The sequence below is a fragment of the Anthonomus grandis genome, chromosome 7 (genome assembly GCF_022605725.1).
Source record: "Anthonomus grandis grandis chromosome 7, icAntGran1.3, whole genome shotgun sequence".
NCBI lineage: Eukaryota > Metazoa > Arthropoda > Insecta > Coleoptera > Curculionidae > Anthonomus > Anthonomus grandis.
In genome coordinates, this window is record NC_065552.1 from 27,456,077 (window position 1) to 27,475,096 (window position 19,020).

General features: G+C 34.3%; 1 protein-coding gene across 2 annotated transcripts in view; it reads right to left on the minus strand.

The window, feature by feature from the left end:
* The window catches only part of LOC126738976 (titin), a 127,086-nt gene that overhangs the window by 5,235 nt on the left and 102,831 nt on the right, over positions 1–19,020 (minus strand). The window contains exons 5-10 of one of the 2 annotated variants that reach the window (XM_050444488.1): positions 11,974–12,167; positions 11,572–11,916; positions 7,890–8,109; positions 7,347–7,831; positions 3,376–4,209; positions 1,030–1,361 (exon numbers count right to left, since the gene is read on the minus strand). In XM_050444488.1, the coding sequence (XP_050300445.1) occupies positions 1,030–1,361; positions 3,376–4,209; positions 7,347–7,831; positions 7,890–8,109; positions 11,572–11,916; positions 11,974–12,167 (2,410 nt within the window). Of the gene's footprint in view, positions 1–1,029; positions 1,362–3,375; positions 4,210–7,346; positions 7,832–7,889; positions 8,113–11,571; positions 11,917–11,973; positions 12,168–19,020 lie in introns of both variants that reach the window. The other variant, XM_050444487.1, reaches the window with a different exon arrangement.

Here is a 19,020-nt window from a genome sequence, read left to right on the forward strand (position 1 = left end):
ACATATTAGCAACAAAGACTTGAACAAAAACAATTAACAGTTTCATTGGCTCCAAAAATGTAAAGTAACTGACACCGATGTACTTGTTATTGTCAATCACATGAATATCCGCTGATTTAAAAGGAAGATTTTCTGATTTAAAACAAATTGATTTCCCAACATAGATGATGCAGCCAATATTACTGGATTTGTCTGAAATATCAAATATGCAATATCAAGAAGAATTCGCAGATTTAGCTGAATGTGGATTTAGTGCTGCAAATAATTTACTGATAAAAAAAAAAGAAATCGACTTGATATAACAATGTGGAGATTTGAGATTAAAGCTAGTAAGTAAACTGGAACGCAATATAAAATCTCTGTGCAGCAAGCATCAAGCGCAAGGATCGCACTGAATGAATATAGAAAAATCAATATTAAAATTATTTTGAATTTGATAAAAAATCTTATAGGGGAGAGTTCTTCCTAAAATTTGTCATTATATTTCTTAAGGGAACAAACCAAATTTAAAAGTTAAATATTATGTTTGGGTTGCATAAAAATTTTAGAAATTCTAAGGTAGGGCATGGAATAAAAAAGGTTGGGAAACACTGCCCTATTGGGTTTATTAACTCTCTAAAGTCATACATTTTTGAAAATTTGACCTAGATAATTTTCAATATTCAACATATTTACATTGAGGTCTCCGAAACAAATTACCTCATTACATTCTGTTATCAGCCTGTTTAAGATATCTTTAACAATTTAAATGCATTTTTGGGTATCTTCTTTAGGGGGCATGTAGCACCCAAGTCATTTTTTTTTCATCTGTATCTTTAGGCATTAAAACTAAAGATTATTTTTATGACTAAATGAAAATGTAATATTTTAACATTTAACTTATTTGCAACATACATATCGCAATCATTTCCGTTCAAATTTCTATCTTCTGGAAAACCTAAAACCGTTTAAAGCTGCTATATATTATACTTTTCTTACGTCAACTTATGTTTATCTTGTTTTTTCTTATAACAACATATTAGTACTTACCGACAATATTCGTTAAAAGTTAAGACGTAACATTTATCGTCGATACACGCAACTGAATTCGAGTCCTTGTGCCTGGAGGCGAACACCTCGTCGGGTCGGTCGGTCAGCGCTCGGCCCTGTTCGGTATGTTCCGGCCTATAATACCATAACAATGACATCATCATTTCGCCATCTTCAGGGCTCTCCCATAAAACCGCAATCTTGGCTACGTAGGGCAGATCGTTCCTTCTCGGCCCCGCTTTCAATAAAACACAGTCGCCCGGTCTGATCAGGTCGCCCTCTTTGTGTCTCATCGACGGGTAGCATTTTCTGATCAACGTCGTTTCGTCACTCTGAAAAAATTTCCCCCATTATATTCTGTGGCTCTTATCAAAAGTTAATAGCGTATTTAAAAAAATATATACAGGGTGGGCCAAACAAAACGCAACAGAACTGATATTTCTTATTCTGATTGTTAAAAAAAAAATCACTCGGACCCGTCAATTTTTATTTCAAGGGGGAAAGATTTTGTGCACATGATCAGCTTTGCAATTGTAACCCCCTCGCGGGAGTGAGCTCCAACCCCAAAATCTTAAATGATATGAGGGGTGAATTGATACATTTTTTTTAAAGATAATTGAATTCTCTTTTAGACGCATTTTTTTTTTTTAATTGTATGCAGCCATTTTTGAGCATATAGTGAAAACAGAATAATTAAAAAACGATTTCTCTTTATTAAACGATTTATCTTTTCTTGAAAAAATGTTAAAACCCGTTAATTTTTTTATCGAAAAAGCCTTTTGTGATTTATTTTCAACTTCGTCACTAACCTCACGAAAATATCATATAATGTTTTGACCACCAAGTTCAGTTTTGTAATCAGATTCTTGAGGCTAACAATGACAATGGAAATATCATCCAAAATATATTTTTTTCTAATACGTTAAATGGAGACACATTAACAGGCAAAATTGAAAATGTTGGGCAACCGACAGACCCAAGAATATAGCACACAGAGTCCTCAAAAAAATACTGTGTGGGCAGGTATCGTGAAAAATCAAATCCTTGTACAGTTTTTTTTCGAAAAACATGGAACTTAGACGATCTACAGTTTGAACTTATCCCCTCTTTAGTTGTTTTATTCCCTGATCCACAAGAGGCTGACATAGTAACGAGATATGATTTTAACAAGACGGGGCACTTCCTCACTTCGCCATCGCCTTTCGACAATATCTTGATGCAACTTTTCCTATACTATTTGATTATATTTATACGTTCATATATACCTTATACCTTCTATTTGAAGTCCATAGTTTATGTTTTTTTTATCCGTATTTTTCATTGTTTACCCTTAAAAGGTATCTGGGAATGAAGGGTCTATTGAGTGTGTACTATGGAATAGTATACCCTCTCTTGACCTTACACGTTGCTGCTTGGGATAATAGATCAGAGACACAACGGGTATTTGTACTTTGTTTATATTAAAAAGACCCCCTTTTATGAAGGAATTACCTTATTTAATCTGCCTGCTACGTTAAAACAAATAGATAACTTCAATATATTTAAAAATAAATGAAAACGGCTTATTTTACGTTCTGTGGTCTATCATATCAACGAATTTTACAGCATGCTAAAAGCCACTTAGGTAGGAGTGTTAGGTGTCAGTGTTTGTACTATTTGTTGGTACTTTTGTGGTTATTATAGTTTAATATGTGTGTAATTAGATTTTTTTTATATAATAGTTTTTGCACTTTTAAATAAGTTAGTTAAGATTATCAGTTTCTTTCCCCTGACTTGTCTTATTCTATTGTATATTTAGTAACAAATGACCAAACAAATCAGTAAATCAGTATGTGAATAGACCAAATAATGTTGATTTAAAGCAAAGAATTCGACAAGAAATAAGACTTCATATAATCGGATTTTAAGTGATTGAAAATGCGCAATTAGAAGTTATTTACCGACCTTAAAAAAGGATTGAAGTAAATGGACAACAAATTGAACATCAGTTGCAATAAATATTGTATACATTTTTATTTCTTAATGTTTCATTAGTCTATTACGTCAAATTTGGCAAACCGCTGACTTTAGGCATATGGTATGCTATACAAAAAGTATTGAGAATATATCATAGAATTGTAAAACATAGTTTCTACTTTAGGTACCTTGTATAGAAAATTATTATTGCGAAATATGCGCAAGTGACAATGCTAATCGACGTGTCCGAAAAATAAAAGAAGAAAAAAACACCTGCATTTTAAATGAATTTATGCCTTTCATCGTGTATATTGTCATGTAAACAACTTTTCCGACTTTAATTAGACTTGTAGCACTAACAATGAAAACAGTAACATTAGTAAAACTTACATTAATAAAAACCTTTCCTTCATATGGTTCTCCCTCCCACATCCAACCGTTGGACCATTTCGGCACCACCGCTCCACTTCCTTTTCCCTTAACAGTCACTTCAAGCTTCTCCTCCCCACTACCAACACTTCTACTTCCTCTCCTACTACCGAGAGATTTCCTCCTATTGTTCATTTTCGAGTTCGTTTTTTTAACGGTATTTGATACAACTTTTGTGCCCTTATTTACCACTTCATCAATCACTTTATCGATATTGTTTTTAGATATTAGAGAATCGAGAATCTTAGAAGATGACATTTTTTGCTTTTGTTTTTTCCCGACCTTCTGCTGTTTCATCCTGCGATTATTCGTTTGTTGCGCGTTCTTTTGCTTATTTGTACCATTATTACTCACGAGTTTCTTCTTGTTGTTGCTGATTTTAAAGCAGCCTTTAGTGTGTTTCCTGATAAAGTCCTTATAGGAGCTCATCTTTTTGCTCTTTTTAGGCGGAGGGGGAGGCGCGTCCTCCTTGCACTGGCTCTGTTTCCGTTTCATGTTTTTCACCTTTACATTTTCCGCAACAGTTGCCACGCACGGCGGAAGGGGAGGGGGAGGTGCGGGATTTTCCTCTTCTACGATTACCTGCTCAGTTTGAGCAATAGCAGATGCCGCTTCAATAGTATCAGATGGTTCCTCCCGAATTGTAACGTTTTCGAGAGGGTTTTTTGTGGTGATGGGCGATTGCGATGGCGGGTCAGGAAGATCATCTATGGTTGTGGTGGTACACGCCTCCGGTATTTTCGGAAGCGGTTCGGGTGGCTTATCCGGAGGCTTGATTAAAGGTGGTGTTAAGACCTAAAGGATTATTCGTGATTTTAATACAATAAAATTAATATGATACCAAACAAGAATATTAAAGAAATTCATTAATATAGGGTGTCCCTGAACGGTTTGTACAACGTACTACCAGATACAGTGTAAGTGAAAATGGGTCGATTTAACCTAATATATAACTTGCCTTAGTTCAACACTTAATAATAACCGAGATACAGAGTATTAAATAAATACCAATAAATCGCATTTTTCTTAATATTTTTTGATGGCTCTTTTCAAGTTTTTAACAATTTTATTAATTTGAGATGAGAAATGTATATTTATTAACAATTTAGGCGTATAATGTGTCTCGAGGGTGCCACAAGCGGGTATTAGAATATAGCTAAATTGCCTTGGATGGAAAAATCTTTTTGTCCTACCTGTTTTGCTTAAAAAAGGTATATCTTGTACATGTCACTAAAAGCAACAGTTTTTGAGAAAAACGCATCTATGATAATGCTTACAATTTGCATTATATTTACAAGATTTAAAGTAGAGAAAGTCGAAAGTTATTATTAGTTTTTTTGTACATTATGTTTTAAAGATTTTTGCAAAAAGTTAAACTCTTAAATAAATATACAAAAAAATAAGACAACAAAAGTACAAAATAGTAAAATATTTAAATTTGACAACAGAAATAAACTTAAGCTATAAGAAACTTAAAAACTAATATTGTAAAGTAAATGGGTTGGATCTGGGGTCAAATAAAACTCAGGTTTTAAATTTTAAGACTGCCGACGTTTCGGCGTATATTATCCTTGGCAAACACCTTTTGTCCATAAATCTTATACTGTCACAAAAAACCTAATCAACCTTAAAAAATGCTTATAATATGCAATGGTCTTTTTGCTTCAGCCTAAAAGAAAGTAGAACTAACTAATGCCTCAAACTAATTATTATTGGACTGCGTCAGAAGAAGTTCAAAATGACACCACCTACGTGAAAGCAAAGATTAATTCTATACAGAAAATTGTACTTTTTGCAGAATTGCTTCATTATTTTCTAATATGACCTGTACTCTGTTTAATTTGTCGCCACACATCTTCACTATTATCGACAGGTATTGAATAAACCTTTGTTTTAAGGTGCCCCAAAGGTAATAATCCATTGGTGTAATATCTGGAGACTGTGGCGCCCAATTTAGTAGAGTGTCGTTACCCCTACCAATCCATCGGTCTGAATACTGCTGATTTAAAAAGGCCCAAACATTAGCAGCATAATGAGAAGCAAAGACCAATGAACAATGCTCCATTGTGCATTAGCCACATATTTCTTCGCTGAGCTAAAGCTAAATTCTCCAACAATTCTGGCAATGTACTTTAAAGATATTTTGAATAATTTTCATGTAGAAAATATTCATTTTGATCATCTTTTAAGGCAGTTCAATAATAATTAGGTATTTTTAGATTGCCTTTAACAAGATTTTCTTTTTGCAGTAAAAATTTTAAACTTTATTTTGTATATTCTTATTTAATAGTTTATAACTTTTATTAAAACTATAAAGTCGCGAAAACTTTTTTATGTCGGTGGAGGTGAAAAAAAAGTTGTAGGTATACTAATGTTGCTTGTAACGCTCTCTAGAGAGTACTAAACCGTTAATAAATTTAAATTATTCATCCCAAAAAAAAGTTATTACAAACTTGTACTTCTTGTACTAAAGCAAGTTTAGTTAAATCGACTTACTTTCAACTGCACTGTATCTAGCTTTCGACTCACTCTGCCAATTTATTCTAATTTTGCATGAACTTTACCTTTTGCATTATCATTAGATGCGTTTTTCTCAAAAAACTATTGGTTTTGGGGTCATCGACAAAATATACCCTTTTTAAGAAAAAAGGCGTAAAAATATTTTTCCACCCGAAAACAGTGGAAAACAAAGTTAAATGGCAAAAAAGTTTTTGCAATTTAACTGTACTTGAATGGCCCCTTGTGGCGCATTCTAGAATATACATCTAAACCAGCGTTTCCCAACGTTTTGGTGCCATGCCCCACCTTAACCTTTTTAAAATTGTTATGCCGCTCCCCCCATGTAGTTTAGCTACAGCATACATAAGTTTTTTCCTGTTGAATTCCTTCTTGTTGTTTCCTGATGAATAACACAATTCACATGTTTCTTGCCTATCAAATTAAGAGCCCCAATTGCAGAAAAAGATGTTATATTTTCCATTGGCATATAAATAGTTTTTTAGCTTAATCTATATATCTTTTAAGGTAATTATGCTTTCTAATCTTTTACACTTCTTCAGCAAAATGCCCTTTATCAATATGTCTTTCTCAATACTGCCTCACTTTGTCTCAAAGTTGATTCATCTATGTGCACAGAGAACTAGCCTCAAGAACACAATTATTAGTTGAAATATGAGCAGTAAATAGGGATTTGATGTTCTATTTAAAAAAAAAGATTTTCATTAAAGTTTTAATTAAGTTAATTCAAGTCTGAATTAATTTGAAAATGGTTAAACTCATGTTGAGTGTATTTTTAAATTGCCCCCTTAAACAATCAAATTGGCCCCATGTTGGGAAACACTGATCTAAACCGTTGATAAATTTGAATTTCTTACCCCAAAAAGCCCCCGAATATAAAAATTAGTGAAATTTGATAAAGGTTATCGAAAAATATTAAGAAAAATGTAATTTATATTTCTAAAGTTTATCTCGGTTATTATCAGGTTTTGGACTAAGGCAAGTAAGGTTAAATCGTTTTTTTTTTCACCTGCACTGTATCTGGTTTGACAAACCCTTCAGAGATACCCTGTATATATTATTGTGATTAAGAATTTTTTAAGGTATGTTTTTTTGCGATTGTGGTTGGGTTGGAAATAAATATGAAGTTGGAAATAAATTTAAAAACTGAGATCTAAAATATACAGTATTTATTGTGCAGTACAAATATCCCTAGCATTGAAGGGATAACTAAGAGTCCAAGGTGTATTACTAAAAACATTACTATATAAAATTAAAAAAAAAAAACAATAATGCGAAAATATTTCTCTCCTTTGTCGGACCCTCAAAAAATACATAATGTTCGTCAAAATAAATGTTTGATACCAGGTGTTCCACAAAGTATATTTATATTTGCCTTTAGTTCTATTTAAAGATGACTAGACATACTTACTAACCTCATACTTTTTCCTCTCCTCACTCTCCTGCTCCTTATACAACGGACTTTCGATCTCCCTCTTAACGAGTTGCTGCTCTTGCACAGGATTGCACATCAGCAACATAGTACTCCTCACGTTCGCTTTCCCCACTCTGGCTTTCCTTTTTTCGCCCACGGCGTAGGCGGCTCCTCTGTCCTCACGTTTCGGTGAGGGAGTGGGCGGAGGCACGCCACCTCCAGAGGGCATACCAGCAGACCCGCGGGCAGGACTCGGCGGTCCCGTTGATGTTACCGGCTCCAATGGCAGAGCCAGAGCAACCGGTGGCAGAGGTTTCGCATCTTTGTTGATCTGCTGATGCTGGTGGTGTGAGTGGAGATGGGAGTAAGAATGTGGAGTGCCGGCACTTGTTCCGGTCGACCTCTTACCGGTGGTGTCACCAGTAAGAGGCCCAGTATGGCCGTTTTTTGGACACGAATTTAATGGACAGTGTTGATATGGTGCACCTGAGAAATAGTTATTAGTTTTCACTTAGACTAAGGAAATGTAATAGTAAAAACTCACTCATATAAGGAATGCTTCTCGTGGGTGAGTGAGAATAACAGGAGGGTGGTAAATTGTACGGCGATTGATAATAGTGCCCGGTGGGTGGGTATGTGTCAACCAAAGTGGGAGGAGCCGGGGGTGGAGGTGGGTAAGGCTCCATAATTGCCGGTGGTGGGACGCCGTTAGGACCAGCAGAAAAGGAACCATTGGCAGATACTGCTGAAGGAGCTGTTACTATCTGCTAACAAAACGTAAATCATAAAAAAATTTTAAAAACACTAAGACTTTTTTTTAAAACATTCATGCGAGGGTTTTAGCGTTTTTATTTTTTCTTGCTGCTTTTATAATGTAATAATTTAATATTGTATGAATAGTACTGATCACGACATCTAGTTTAAAGTGGATAGCATTACAAAAAAAAAATAAGAACTCCTAGATGGCGTTAGCGGACGAACGTGATTTTTCCATCAAAAACTTTTGTGATCAACTTTTTACGTATTGGCATTTTCGATACCGGGCTGTTGTTGCCATTGTTTTTATTGTAATTTGAATACTTTGCCTTTTGGGATTAGATTTATTTCCGTACTCGCTGCAACTTAAAGCTAAGCAAGGCAACGTTGTATTGTCAACTCTTGTTAAACTGGGCCTGCATGCGATTATCTATCGAAGAGGTACCCAGAAATTGCGTTTTGGCTTTCTTTCCAAGGTGTGGTTTTCAGGTTAACAAATTGAATTGCTCGAGGCTTGGATTTGACTTCATGGTTACCTCATGGCGACACTAGCCATGTAATGTGAAAAATTACTTTAATATACTTTATTAAAGACCCTCCCAACATCTTGAGGTAAGCTTGATTCCTTCTTCTTGAAGATTCTTGAAGAATTTTTTGTAAAACGTTTTCTCATGGTCCTCTGGTTGGAACCTTTGGTGTGACGCTCAAATTACGACAGTTTTACCACTAACCAAAACCCTTTATTTTTACTCTTGACTCTATTCCAGTGACCATAGTATTTAAAACATGTTCAGCCACACTTACTTTTTAGCTCTTCCATATTTCACATGAGCTACATGTTCTTTAAATCTAACATTAATTGATCTTCTAGTTTGTCCTATGTACTCTTATCACAAACGATTGCTGTCCTTGAATTTGCACAATGGGTAACCAGGTGAAGCCAGATAAGAGGAACGTGTAAGAAATGTTACAATTTCTGATTTGTTATTGTTATTTCGATTTTGGGACTGGTCATATTGGCAAATTTATACCATTTAATGGCTCCTTAATTTATTAATTGCTGTCTAGTGTCTAAATTTCTTTCTTGGCAATTTGCACTGTAACGTAAATTGTATATCTACTGAAATATTATTTTACTTTACTTAATCCCTTTTAATGTAACTATCCTAATTTTCATACAGTATTATATGTAAGCAACCACACTGAAAGGTATATTTATTTTTATTTGATTTAGTACATACATGTTGTACAGTGTACTGTGGCCTTTGGCCTAAGGGTAGTTACATACTAGCAGGTTATTAATTTTTTTTAATGTTTTAGTACTTAATGGTGTATAAAGTTTTGATTTCAGGGGTTGTACTTTTAACAAGAGACTCTAGAAATTTTTACAACAATGATTTATTCGAGTGAAAGGTAAAATCAATGAACACATGCACACATGTTGTTTGTTGTTATTACTATAAAAATTAAAAATAACTTAGGTTATGGAAGTTGATAATGAGTCTTCTACGCGCAAAAGAAAGCGTGGAATACGCAATATCAGTGAATATAAAAGAAAAGTTTTTAAAAACTCTAGAGTTAAAGGGTCTGTCTATAAACGCTGGAGTGGCCTTGGCACCTGAAGTGAACCAGGGACTTGACTGCAAGTAAGCCTTAGACCTCTGAAATATCGCTTACTAGCTAAACAATGTCTATTATTTTTTTATTGTAATTTTATTGGTACTTATTTTTAGATGTTGCCAAAAATGCTTTTTACGAATTTATAAAGAAACACGCGTTCAATTATTCCGAAACTTCAGGAGCCTCCACACCAAGAACGAACAAGATTATTTGCTACAGTCGCTCATTTCAGTCCATGAACTTGCAGGTCGAAGGCGCATAAAACCAGCCGATATTTCCTGCAAGCCAGATAGACAAGCTTCTTTTAAATATACAGTTCACGGACCAACAGGTAGACATAAAATCTGTAGAAAAGCATTTATTGCCATTTTTGATAAAATATTACCAATGATCGGTTGCGTCGCTTAACCCCGCTAAGACGAGAGGGGCAAGTTCCTATAGATAAACGAGATAAAAATCAATCGGGAAATGCAATATCAGCACTTGTTATAGATTCAATCATACACCATATTGCTTCGTTTCCAGTCAAAACTGCCCATTATACTAGTAGAGAATATAGAGGTTCACCACCCAGAACATAATGATATTAAGTATTCATATTACAAAAAGATTTTTAAAGAACAGTTTTCCTTATCTTTCGGTCGTTCACAAGTCAACACCTGCTCCACATGTGAAGAGTTAGAAACGAAAATTAAAAGCAAATTCTTAAACGAAACGGCCAAGAAAGTGGCACTAGCAGAGAAAACGGTTCATGAAAAAACGGCCAACAAATTTTATAACAAACCATTTCCGAAGTTTGTAAAGTAGATGATAAGGTAGGTGGTATTTGCATTGATTATATGCAAAACCTGCAACTACCAGTTATTCCTGTCCAGGAAACATTATATTTAAGGCAACTGACTGTTAATGTTTTATGTATTCATAATCTGAAAGAAGATGAGGTAACATTCTATGTGTATCATGAGGGAACAGGAACTAAAAGGCCTAATGAAGTTGTATCATTTTTTTACATTTTCTTCTAACAATCCAGAATTCAAACAAATTGAAAATTTACACTTTTTTTCTAATAGATGTATTGCTCAGAACAAGAATCATACAATGGTCAGACTTCTTCTGCAATAGATTCAAAAAGATTGAACAATATTATCCCATATGGGGGACATTCATTTCTACCATGTGACCGGGATTTTTCCGTTCTTAAAAGGAAAATATAAAAATCAGACAGGATTTACATGTTTAAAGAGTATGTTGAGCTTATCATAACATCTAATAAAAGTTTGAACCGATTTACTGTAGTTTTACCGAATTCTGATGACATATTGATCTTTAAAGGCTGGTGGCACACTTATTTTAAAAAGACGATGCTCTGTAATGAATCTTTGGGCAGAAACATTCGAAGAGATCAAAAGATTGCTTTTAAAATATCAAACTTTCGATACTTTATTCATTCCAGTGCACACGATGGAGTTGTTGTTGCAAAAGAGTACATAGACGGGTTGCAAAATCATTTTATTCGGCTACGAAATAGCAACAAGGATGGTATTATTTTCCCTACAAGAAAATCATATCCTGAAGGACGACGGGGGTCCCAAAATGCAAAAATGTCAAAAATGCCCTGTATCCTAAAAAATAAAAGGGCTATGAAAATTTTGTTAACAGCATCTTTAGTTTTACGGAAAAGTAGCACAGTGCCGCGAAAACCGCAACTCTCTATCTCTAAAAATAACGGAGATATCCCGCAAAAGTACCCAAAATGGAACACCCTGTACTTTGTAATAGGATTAGTTACGTTGCTTTTAGTTGTAATATAATCTGTAACGTGCAAATAAATAAATAACAAAGAAACTTACAACCTGTTGACTAGCTTGGGCACTAGATCCTCCACTGCTTGGTGGCGGACCCCCATAAATATCGCCGCTATAGTAACCATATCGATGGTACCCCCCTCCCGGCGAAGGGGGGTATTTGGCATGTCGCAGGTACCCCGCAGGTGGAGGATAACACATGTCATGATGCGCATATGGAGGAGTGGGAGGGGGCGGAGTCTGATAATGATATTGAGGAGGAGGCGGAGGGCAAGGGTATGCGTGGTACTGGGAGTATTGCGCCGGATATCGATAAGAAGGTTGATGAGCGCCAACACCTGCGCTTAACGGTGAATCTTTGGTCGCGGCCGTTACAGATGTGATGATTACCTAATAATGACAGTGATTTAATGATAATTAAAATTTGCTGACTTAACCAAGACTTACCTCATTATCAGATGAGTCGCCATTATTCGAACTAGGCGCAGGAGGGTTCTGAGCGACGTTGATTTGATGCACAGAAGAGCCAATGGAGGTGGGAGAGGCTTCTGAAAGAGGCACGCTTTTCGAAGGAGGTAAGCTGGTAGGTGGAGGGTGTCCGTGGGACAGAGAGATTAACGGTCCTGCAGGTTGATAATATCCTAAAACAAACAAAATGTAGTTAGTAAAATAAATATTAATAGTAATAATGATAATAACATTAATAATAAATTATTTGCTCATATATATTATAGAATGCACTCTCGCAGTATTAAATAATGGTATAAAAAACTTCGAAGAGAAAAGATTTCATTATATTTCAGAAATTTATGAAGTAATAAAATTGAGAATTCCGTCCAATTTGGATGAATTTCGAAGTTATCCATAGGCGTAGGTGAAATTTACGACCTTTATATTAAATTTGAACTCGAGGTAGTTAATAAAGGGATTTTAAACATGCCAAATTTCTGCTGTTACATGAATTAGAAAATATTTAGATTTTAGAATATTAGAAAAGATTAGCGTTATGGATTTTCCTGCACAAAGTCCCGATCTTAACCATATTGAAAACCTCTTAACTTATTATAAGAGCATCTTTTGACATACTCAGTTGTTTTCCGTCACTTCCAGTTTAACCGGAAGTGACACAAACTTTCTTATTTTAAATGGGACACTTGGCATATTATTACGTATTTCGATAGAAAATAATGTTCTGAGAATAATGATATTGCATTTGCTACTTTTTATTTTATACTCATAGAGAAAAAACATTTTAAATAGGGTGCCTCGAATGCGTACTCACGGAAAAATAGTTTTCGTTACATTTTATGATTTCAATCTTTTACACGCCTATTTAAAATGTCCAAACCATTAATTTTGGCATTTACCTTATTTTTTTAAATAGCACATTATTGGGAACAACCACTTTTAAAACGCGATTTCTTTTTCCCAATAATTGGATATAATTATTTTTTAATTAAGTCATATAAGTAAACGCATTTACTTAATAGAAATAGCATAACAGGCTTTGATATGTTGACTAGGAGGCTGCGTTTTGACGCATTCTTGAGTTATTTTTCAATTGACAAAATACTTGACATCTTGTCAAGTTCAATTATTATTTTTTATTCAAATAAATTGGCCGTAGTTTTTGAAAGATATTCATAATGTTTACTAATATTTGAAATGTTTCCTGACTGTATTTCTGAAAAACTGATTTAAGTAATAAAACAAATGTAAATGATTATTTTTCCGTGATTACTTGATTAAAAATTAAAATTTTCAATGCATTTATGACACCTTATTCTAAAATTTAAAAAAAATTATTTTTCTATATAAGCATAAAACAAAAAGTGGAAAATGCGGTATCATTACTCTCAGAATATTATTTTCTATCAAAATACGTAATAATATACCAATTGTCCCATTTAAAATAAAAAAAGTTAGTGTCACTTCCTGTTAAGCCGGAAATAACACAAATAATAGAATGTGTCAAAAGATGCTTTTATGACTATTTTATTTATACACCAAATTTTATTTGTTTATCTTTAAAAGTAAAAAAATTATTATGTGTTCCCTTTTTTCTGTGTCACCCGGTATAGTTTATTACTTTATCGAAATAAAATCTTTAAACATATTGTTGATTTTCATTATGTATAAAACTGCATTACTCTCGGGAATTTCGGCATATATTTAAATAAAACTTAATTTTTAAGTTTCTCTACTTTTGTGTACGATACTGTAGATTTTTACCAAAACCGGGTGTTACTACTTGCACTGGATGAAAGGAAGAATTGTTTGTTTTTTTTTAATGAAAAAAAAATAAAATCCTCTTTAAAAGCTGCCGAAACGTTTAAAACCTAGACAAAGCACGAAAACGTGCAAATTTATACACATTTTATTACGTAAGGGGCCAAACACTGTTTTATTATGGACCTAGCCAACAACAGGCTTATAGATAAAACTGCGACCCTTTTTCCCTCAAACTCCACAATATATTTTACAAAAATGTTGATTTTATCCACTCGCGACGCCTGTCGTCGGCAGCGTCCTTATCTGACGTCGCCGTCGGGCAGCCATCGCATTCTCGGTCGCGAATAAAGTAGGAACAGGGGGGAGGGGCGGGTGGACGGGGGGAAACGTACTCATTTTCCCCCTTTTCTCCTCGACGGTTTCACCTAGTCGAAGGTCGTCGGACGGCGGCAAGCCGATCGGTGCCGCCACCTAACGATTACTTGATTAATGAATTCGTCCCGTTAGGAGCTTATAACATTGAATAAACTAGAATAAACATTGGTTGTTTTGGATAGAGCGCAACATCTACACAGGCAGAGGGGATATTTTGTTAACAAACATGCTCAGTATTCCATGTTGCAGATGATTACTCAATTTTAACAGAAGAAAATAAAGAGATATATTAAGTCGGATATAACGACGGCGAAGGGACTACTGAACATGGGTCGTTATAAACGGCCGTCGTTATCAAAGGACCTAAATACACTACGTCTTTTTCCTTCAAATAAAACTATGTACATACATACATACAGTATTGTGCATAAATATAGCAACAAGCGATGTTTTCAAAAATATTATTTGCTCCTTTATTTATTCCATATTATTTCTTTACTTTTAAGTACACGCTTGATGGAGTGATGTACGTCAGACGCCCCAGTGAACAAAGATTAAACAAAAAGTACATTTGCCCCACAGTTAAACATGGAGGGGAAAATATTCTTGTATGGGGATGTTTCTCAGCTCGTGGCATGGGACCCATAGTAAGAATAGTGGGCAAAATGGATCGTTTCATGTACAAAGACATTCTGCAAACACATTTAGCACATTCAGTGCCATATATGGATGAAGTCATGTCAGTAACAGCCATATTTCAGCATGACAACGATCCAAAACATGCTTCTCAATTTGTTAAGATGAAAAAATGTAATTGTCTGGCCATCTCAACCGCCAGACCTAAACCCTAAAAAAAATGTATGGCATTAGTGAACAATGACTATATTATGAAATTAATTGAGTCCATGCCAAGACGATGTGCAGATGATATAAAGGAGAAGGGGTACTACACGAAATATTGAATTGATTTTAATTTAGTTGGGTTATATTTTTTTTAGAATCAAAACTATTTTTTGTTGCTATATTTTTGAATAATAAATTTGCATAAAACAATTTGGTGTTTTATTTGTTACGATACAAAAAATATGATAATATGAAAATATAAACAGGCTCTAACTATTCTTGTAAATAATATATAAACCTTACTTATAAAATAGATACTAAAAGATATATAACAGGAAAGTTCAATGTTGCTATCTTTTTGCACAATACTGTATATGTATGTAAGAAATATTTTTTAATTTTACAAAACTGAAAATACTTACATACAAAGAAAAAACCAAAATTTACACTGATACAGGTAATGTAAGGTAAACCTACATAGTACATAAAATACATTTGTATGTACATATAAAAAAATTATGTACTTAGTTAATTTAGTAAAAAATATGTTATCTTTGTTTTTTGCAACGCGACTTAAACTAAATTGATTCAATTTTTTTTCTCAATAAAACTGGTTGGGTTTAAAAGTACTTATAGCTCACTGCTCGTAAAGCTTCTTCAATAGATGGTGGATTAAACTCTTCTCCGTCCTCAGACCTGCCGTCTTCACCGTGATCTTGGGTATCCTCAATTGTAAGCACCTCCGCTGCAATTTGCTCGTCACCCAAAATACTGTTTGTGTCTAAGTGACTATCAGAATCTATGAAATCAGTTCATTTAATGTTTTTTTTAATTACAGCTAGAGGCACATAATCTTCTATATCAAAGTCATTACTTATTCTTCTTGCCAACTCGGCTAAAGGAATGTCTTCTTCAGACTCGGCAGTTTCCAGTGTCTGTTCCAGGAATCCGCCATGTTTAAAACAATTAGTGATTGTTCGTTGTGATACCTTATTCCAGGCTTTGGAGATCATCGATATTGCGTCCAAAATATTAATGGAAGACTCCTTAGAATAACTGATTATTTTCAATAATATTCACTAACTGGAACTTTCTATAATGGACTTTTAAAGATCTTATGATACCTTGGTCAACTGGCTGGAGCACTAATGTGGTATTGGGTGGCAAGAATTGAAGATTAAACTTGTTTAAATTTGACACTTTTGGGTGCGCTGGGCGATTATCTACTAGGAGTAAGATTTTATTTTTTTTCTTCATTAGCTCAGAGTCCCAATCTCTCCCAATCTCATCCAGGCTTTTTGTTAGACATGTAGGTAATAGGTAATGTCTTAACATTTTCATCCAAACAACAGGGGTTTTTTGATTTTCCAATGTAGTCATTTGTATACCCTTTTCCTATTTCAGGCCATACAGTTTTAAGCCAGTTTTCTGTCACTCCAGGAGGTACACTAGCAGATTCACCACTTATTTTTCCATAAACAATATTATGCCTTTTTCGAAAACGTTTTATTCAACTTTCTGTGCAGGTTTATTCCGGTCCTTTATTCAGTACCCTGCCGAAATGTTCCGCTTTTGCCTGTAGTATAGGACCACTAATTGGCGATCCTCTACTTCTTTCAACTTTAAACCAGTTAAATAATGCTTTATCTATATCTGCATGACTGGATACCCTAAGTTTCTTTTATAGCAAATTCGCATTTTTTATTGCATCCCAGTTGTTAATAGCATCCAAATAATTGTAAAAACACTTGAATGCGATAAGCCTAACTCGCTTGCAATAGCAATATTCAAGATTCACCTTCCTCAAGTCTGCAAGTTATTAAGCCTTTTTCCTCAATGGACAAAACTTTTCTTTTTTTTTAATAATAAGAATACCTTGTAGTTATTGGTTACAAATGATTGCTGTGTGAATCACACACTTTCGGTCGTTATATCCGGCCTTTCACATGAAAAATCTTTTACATAAGGACGCTAAAAGCGACTTTATCGCTATAGGCAAACTTTTTTAGACTTGCGTTACATATAACTCCAACCAAACTTCCCAGATTTCGTCGTAATAAGCGACTTGTTTTTATAAGCGACGTCGCTATTCGCGACTTTTACTGCAATTGAGCATCGAAAGTGGCTACACAGGGGAGGTTTCCAGATCAGCAACAGCAGAACACGCTTGGTCCAATGGCCACCACATACAAAGAGCAGCTTTGGAAGAGAAAGATTCCTGGAAGCAACTTATATCATGCAAAACCAAGGAATCTTCATCAGGGCAGTGTTGACATTGAGACGCTTGATATTGATCCCTATTGTCAGGACAGATGTAATGCGCTTCATGCATGACTAAACGTAATACACCTCTATTATACAGGCCTGTAGAATAGTTAATGTTTATATTATTTAAGTCCTTTCAATCAGTAGATATGGCTTTTTCAGTACTCAAGCCAACATCAAATAGACCACAATGAACAAATTGAATTTGATTTATAAATCCTATAAGGCACATCGAGAAAAAATTAACCTATTTCATGAGAGACCTGTGATTTCTCGCGTCAACAATGTAAAAAATCCCCATACGATTTTCAACTTATTACGTGCTATAGTAGACAGTTTTCGAAGATGCATATGTTTTGACGCTTAACATAGATGTGAACGTTATCTTAGCCGCTGTCTGACAGCTCTCCATAGAGTGTTTTCGAAATAGGTGATACGTTTACCGCTAACCTAACAATAGCAAAAAGCTTCATTTCGAAGAAAATCGTTTTCATTGTGATTATTGCTCCTTAATTTTTCTAACCTCATTTTTATTTAATATTAAACCAACTATAGATATTTTATTAATATTTGGTCTACAATATTACATTTAATTATTTGATGAGGTAGCGTTATTTCAAAATTTGCAAGTACCTACCTAAAGTTTCAATATGAGGATTTTGCAGCTCTATAATCAGACAAAAATTATTGTATATGATGTTCTATTTTGCTGGATCAACATAGGGATTATTTGCTAGGATGTCCATTAGAAGTATTTGGTCATATTCATTATTAAATCTAACCCTATTTTTCTTGAATTTTGCCAATAACACTGGAATTTAGATTTGGGTTGGTCGTGGTCAGTGTAAGGCAAAATAAAAAAAAATCTTTTTACTGTTTCCGACAAAAAGAATTTAAATAAACTTGAATTACTAATTAATATTTGACAATCATATAAACAACATAAATGCGCATGTGTTTCGTTAAGTTTATGGCTGTCTATCGTCCGTAAGATAGCGGAGGGTGCCGGTAGAGATATACGATAAATGACACTTCAAATGTCATATATGCCAATAAGTGATTACCGGTGTTACTTTTTAATGGTTTCAAAAACTGTCTACTTACTGAACTGAATGAATTTCAGTCAATTAGTTAAGACAAAAATGAAGCAATGCGAGAGTTACCTTAAGATGATAATAGTTTCGACCTTGACGCGTGTCCTAAAGGTTATTAGAAGGTTAACTTGACTTATCATTTTTGCAATTAAACTTTTTTTTTAACTGGTTAGCTCCTCTTGACAGGGTAATTACCAGGAATAAATACTTGCTAGGAACTCTTTGCGAGCATGGGTCTTGCGAAGCTCTAGTTTTAGGAAAAATTTTGACAAGCAGATACGATTCTGAAAGGCACCTAACCTTAAAATTGCAGCAACTCTATGATTTGATATTTCTATTTATATCCACAGATATATCTTTTGTCATTAATCTCTCAAGGCGACTGATTAAAGTGCATTCTATAGTCTAGACAGTTTCATATCTTACATCAATAAATATTTAGAATGTGGTTACTAAATTAGGTCTGTAGTCTCGATATGATACGTCTATTAAATATACAGTTGTCCTCCCCCCTTTTATCTTTTGAATACTTTTATATAAAAATTTGAAATTTAGCGGACATCTTTAACAACCTAGATACTACTTTTTGGTTCCTAGCTCATTTTGCAAAACTTCAAAATGGCGTTTTGAAGTTTTGCTGATGTTTAGTATGAATCTTAAATAGAACCAATGTAGCAAAGAATTC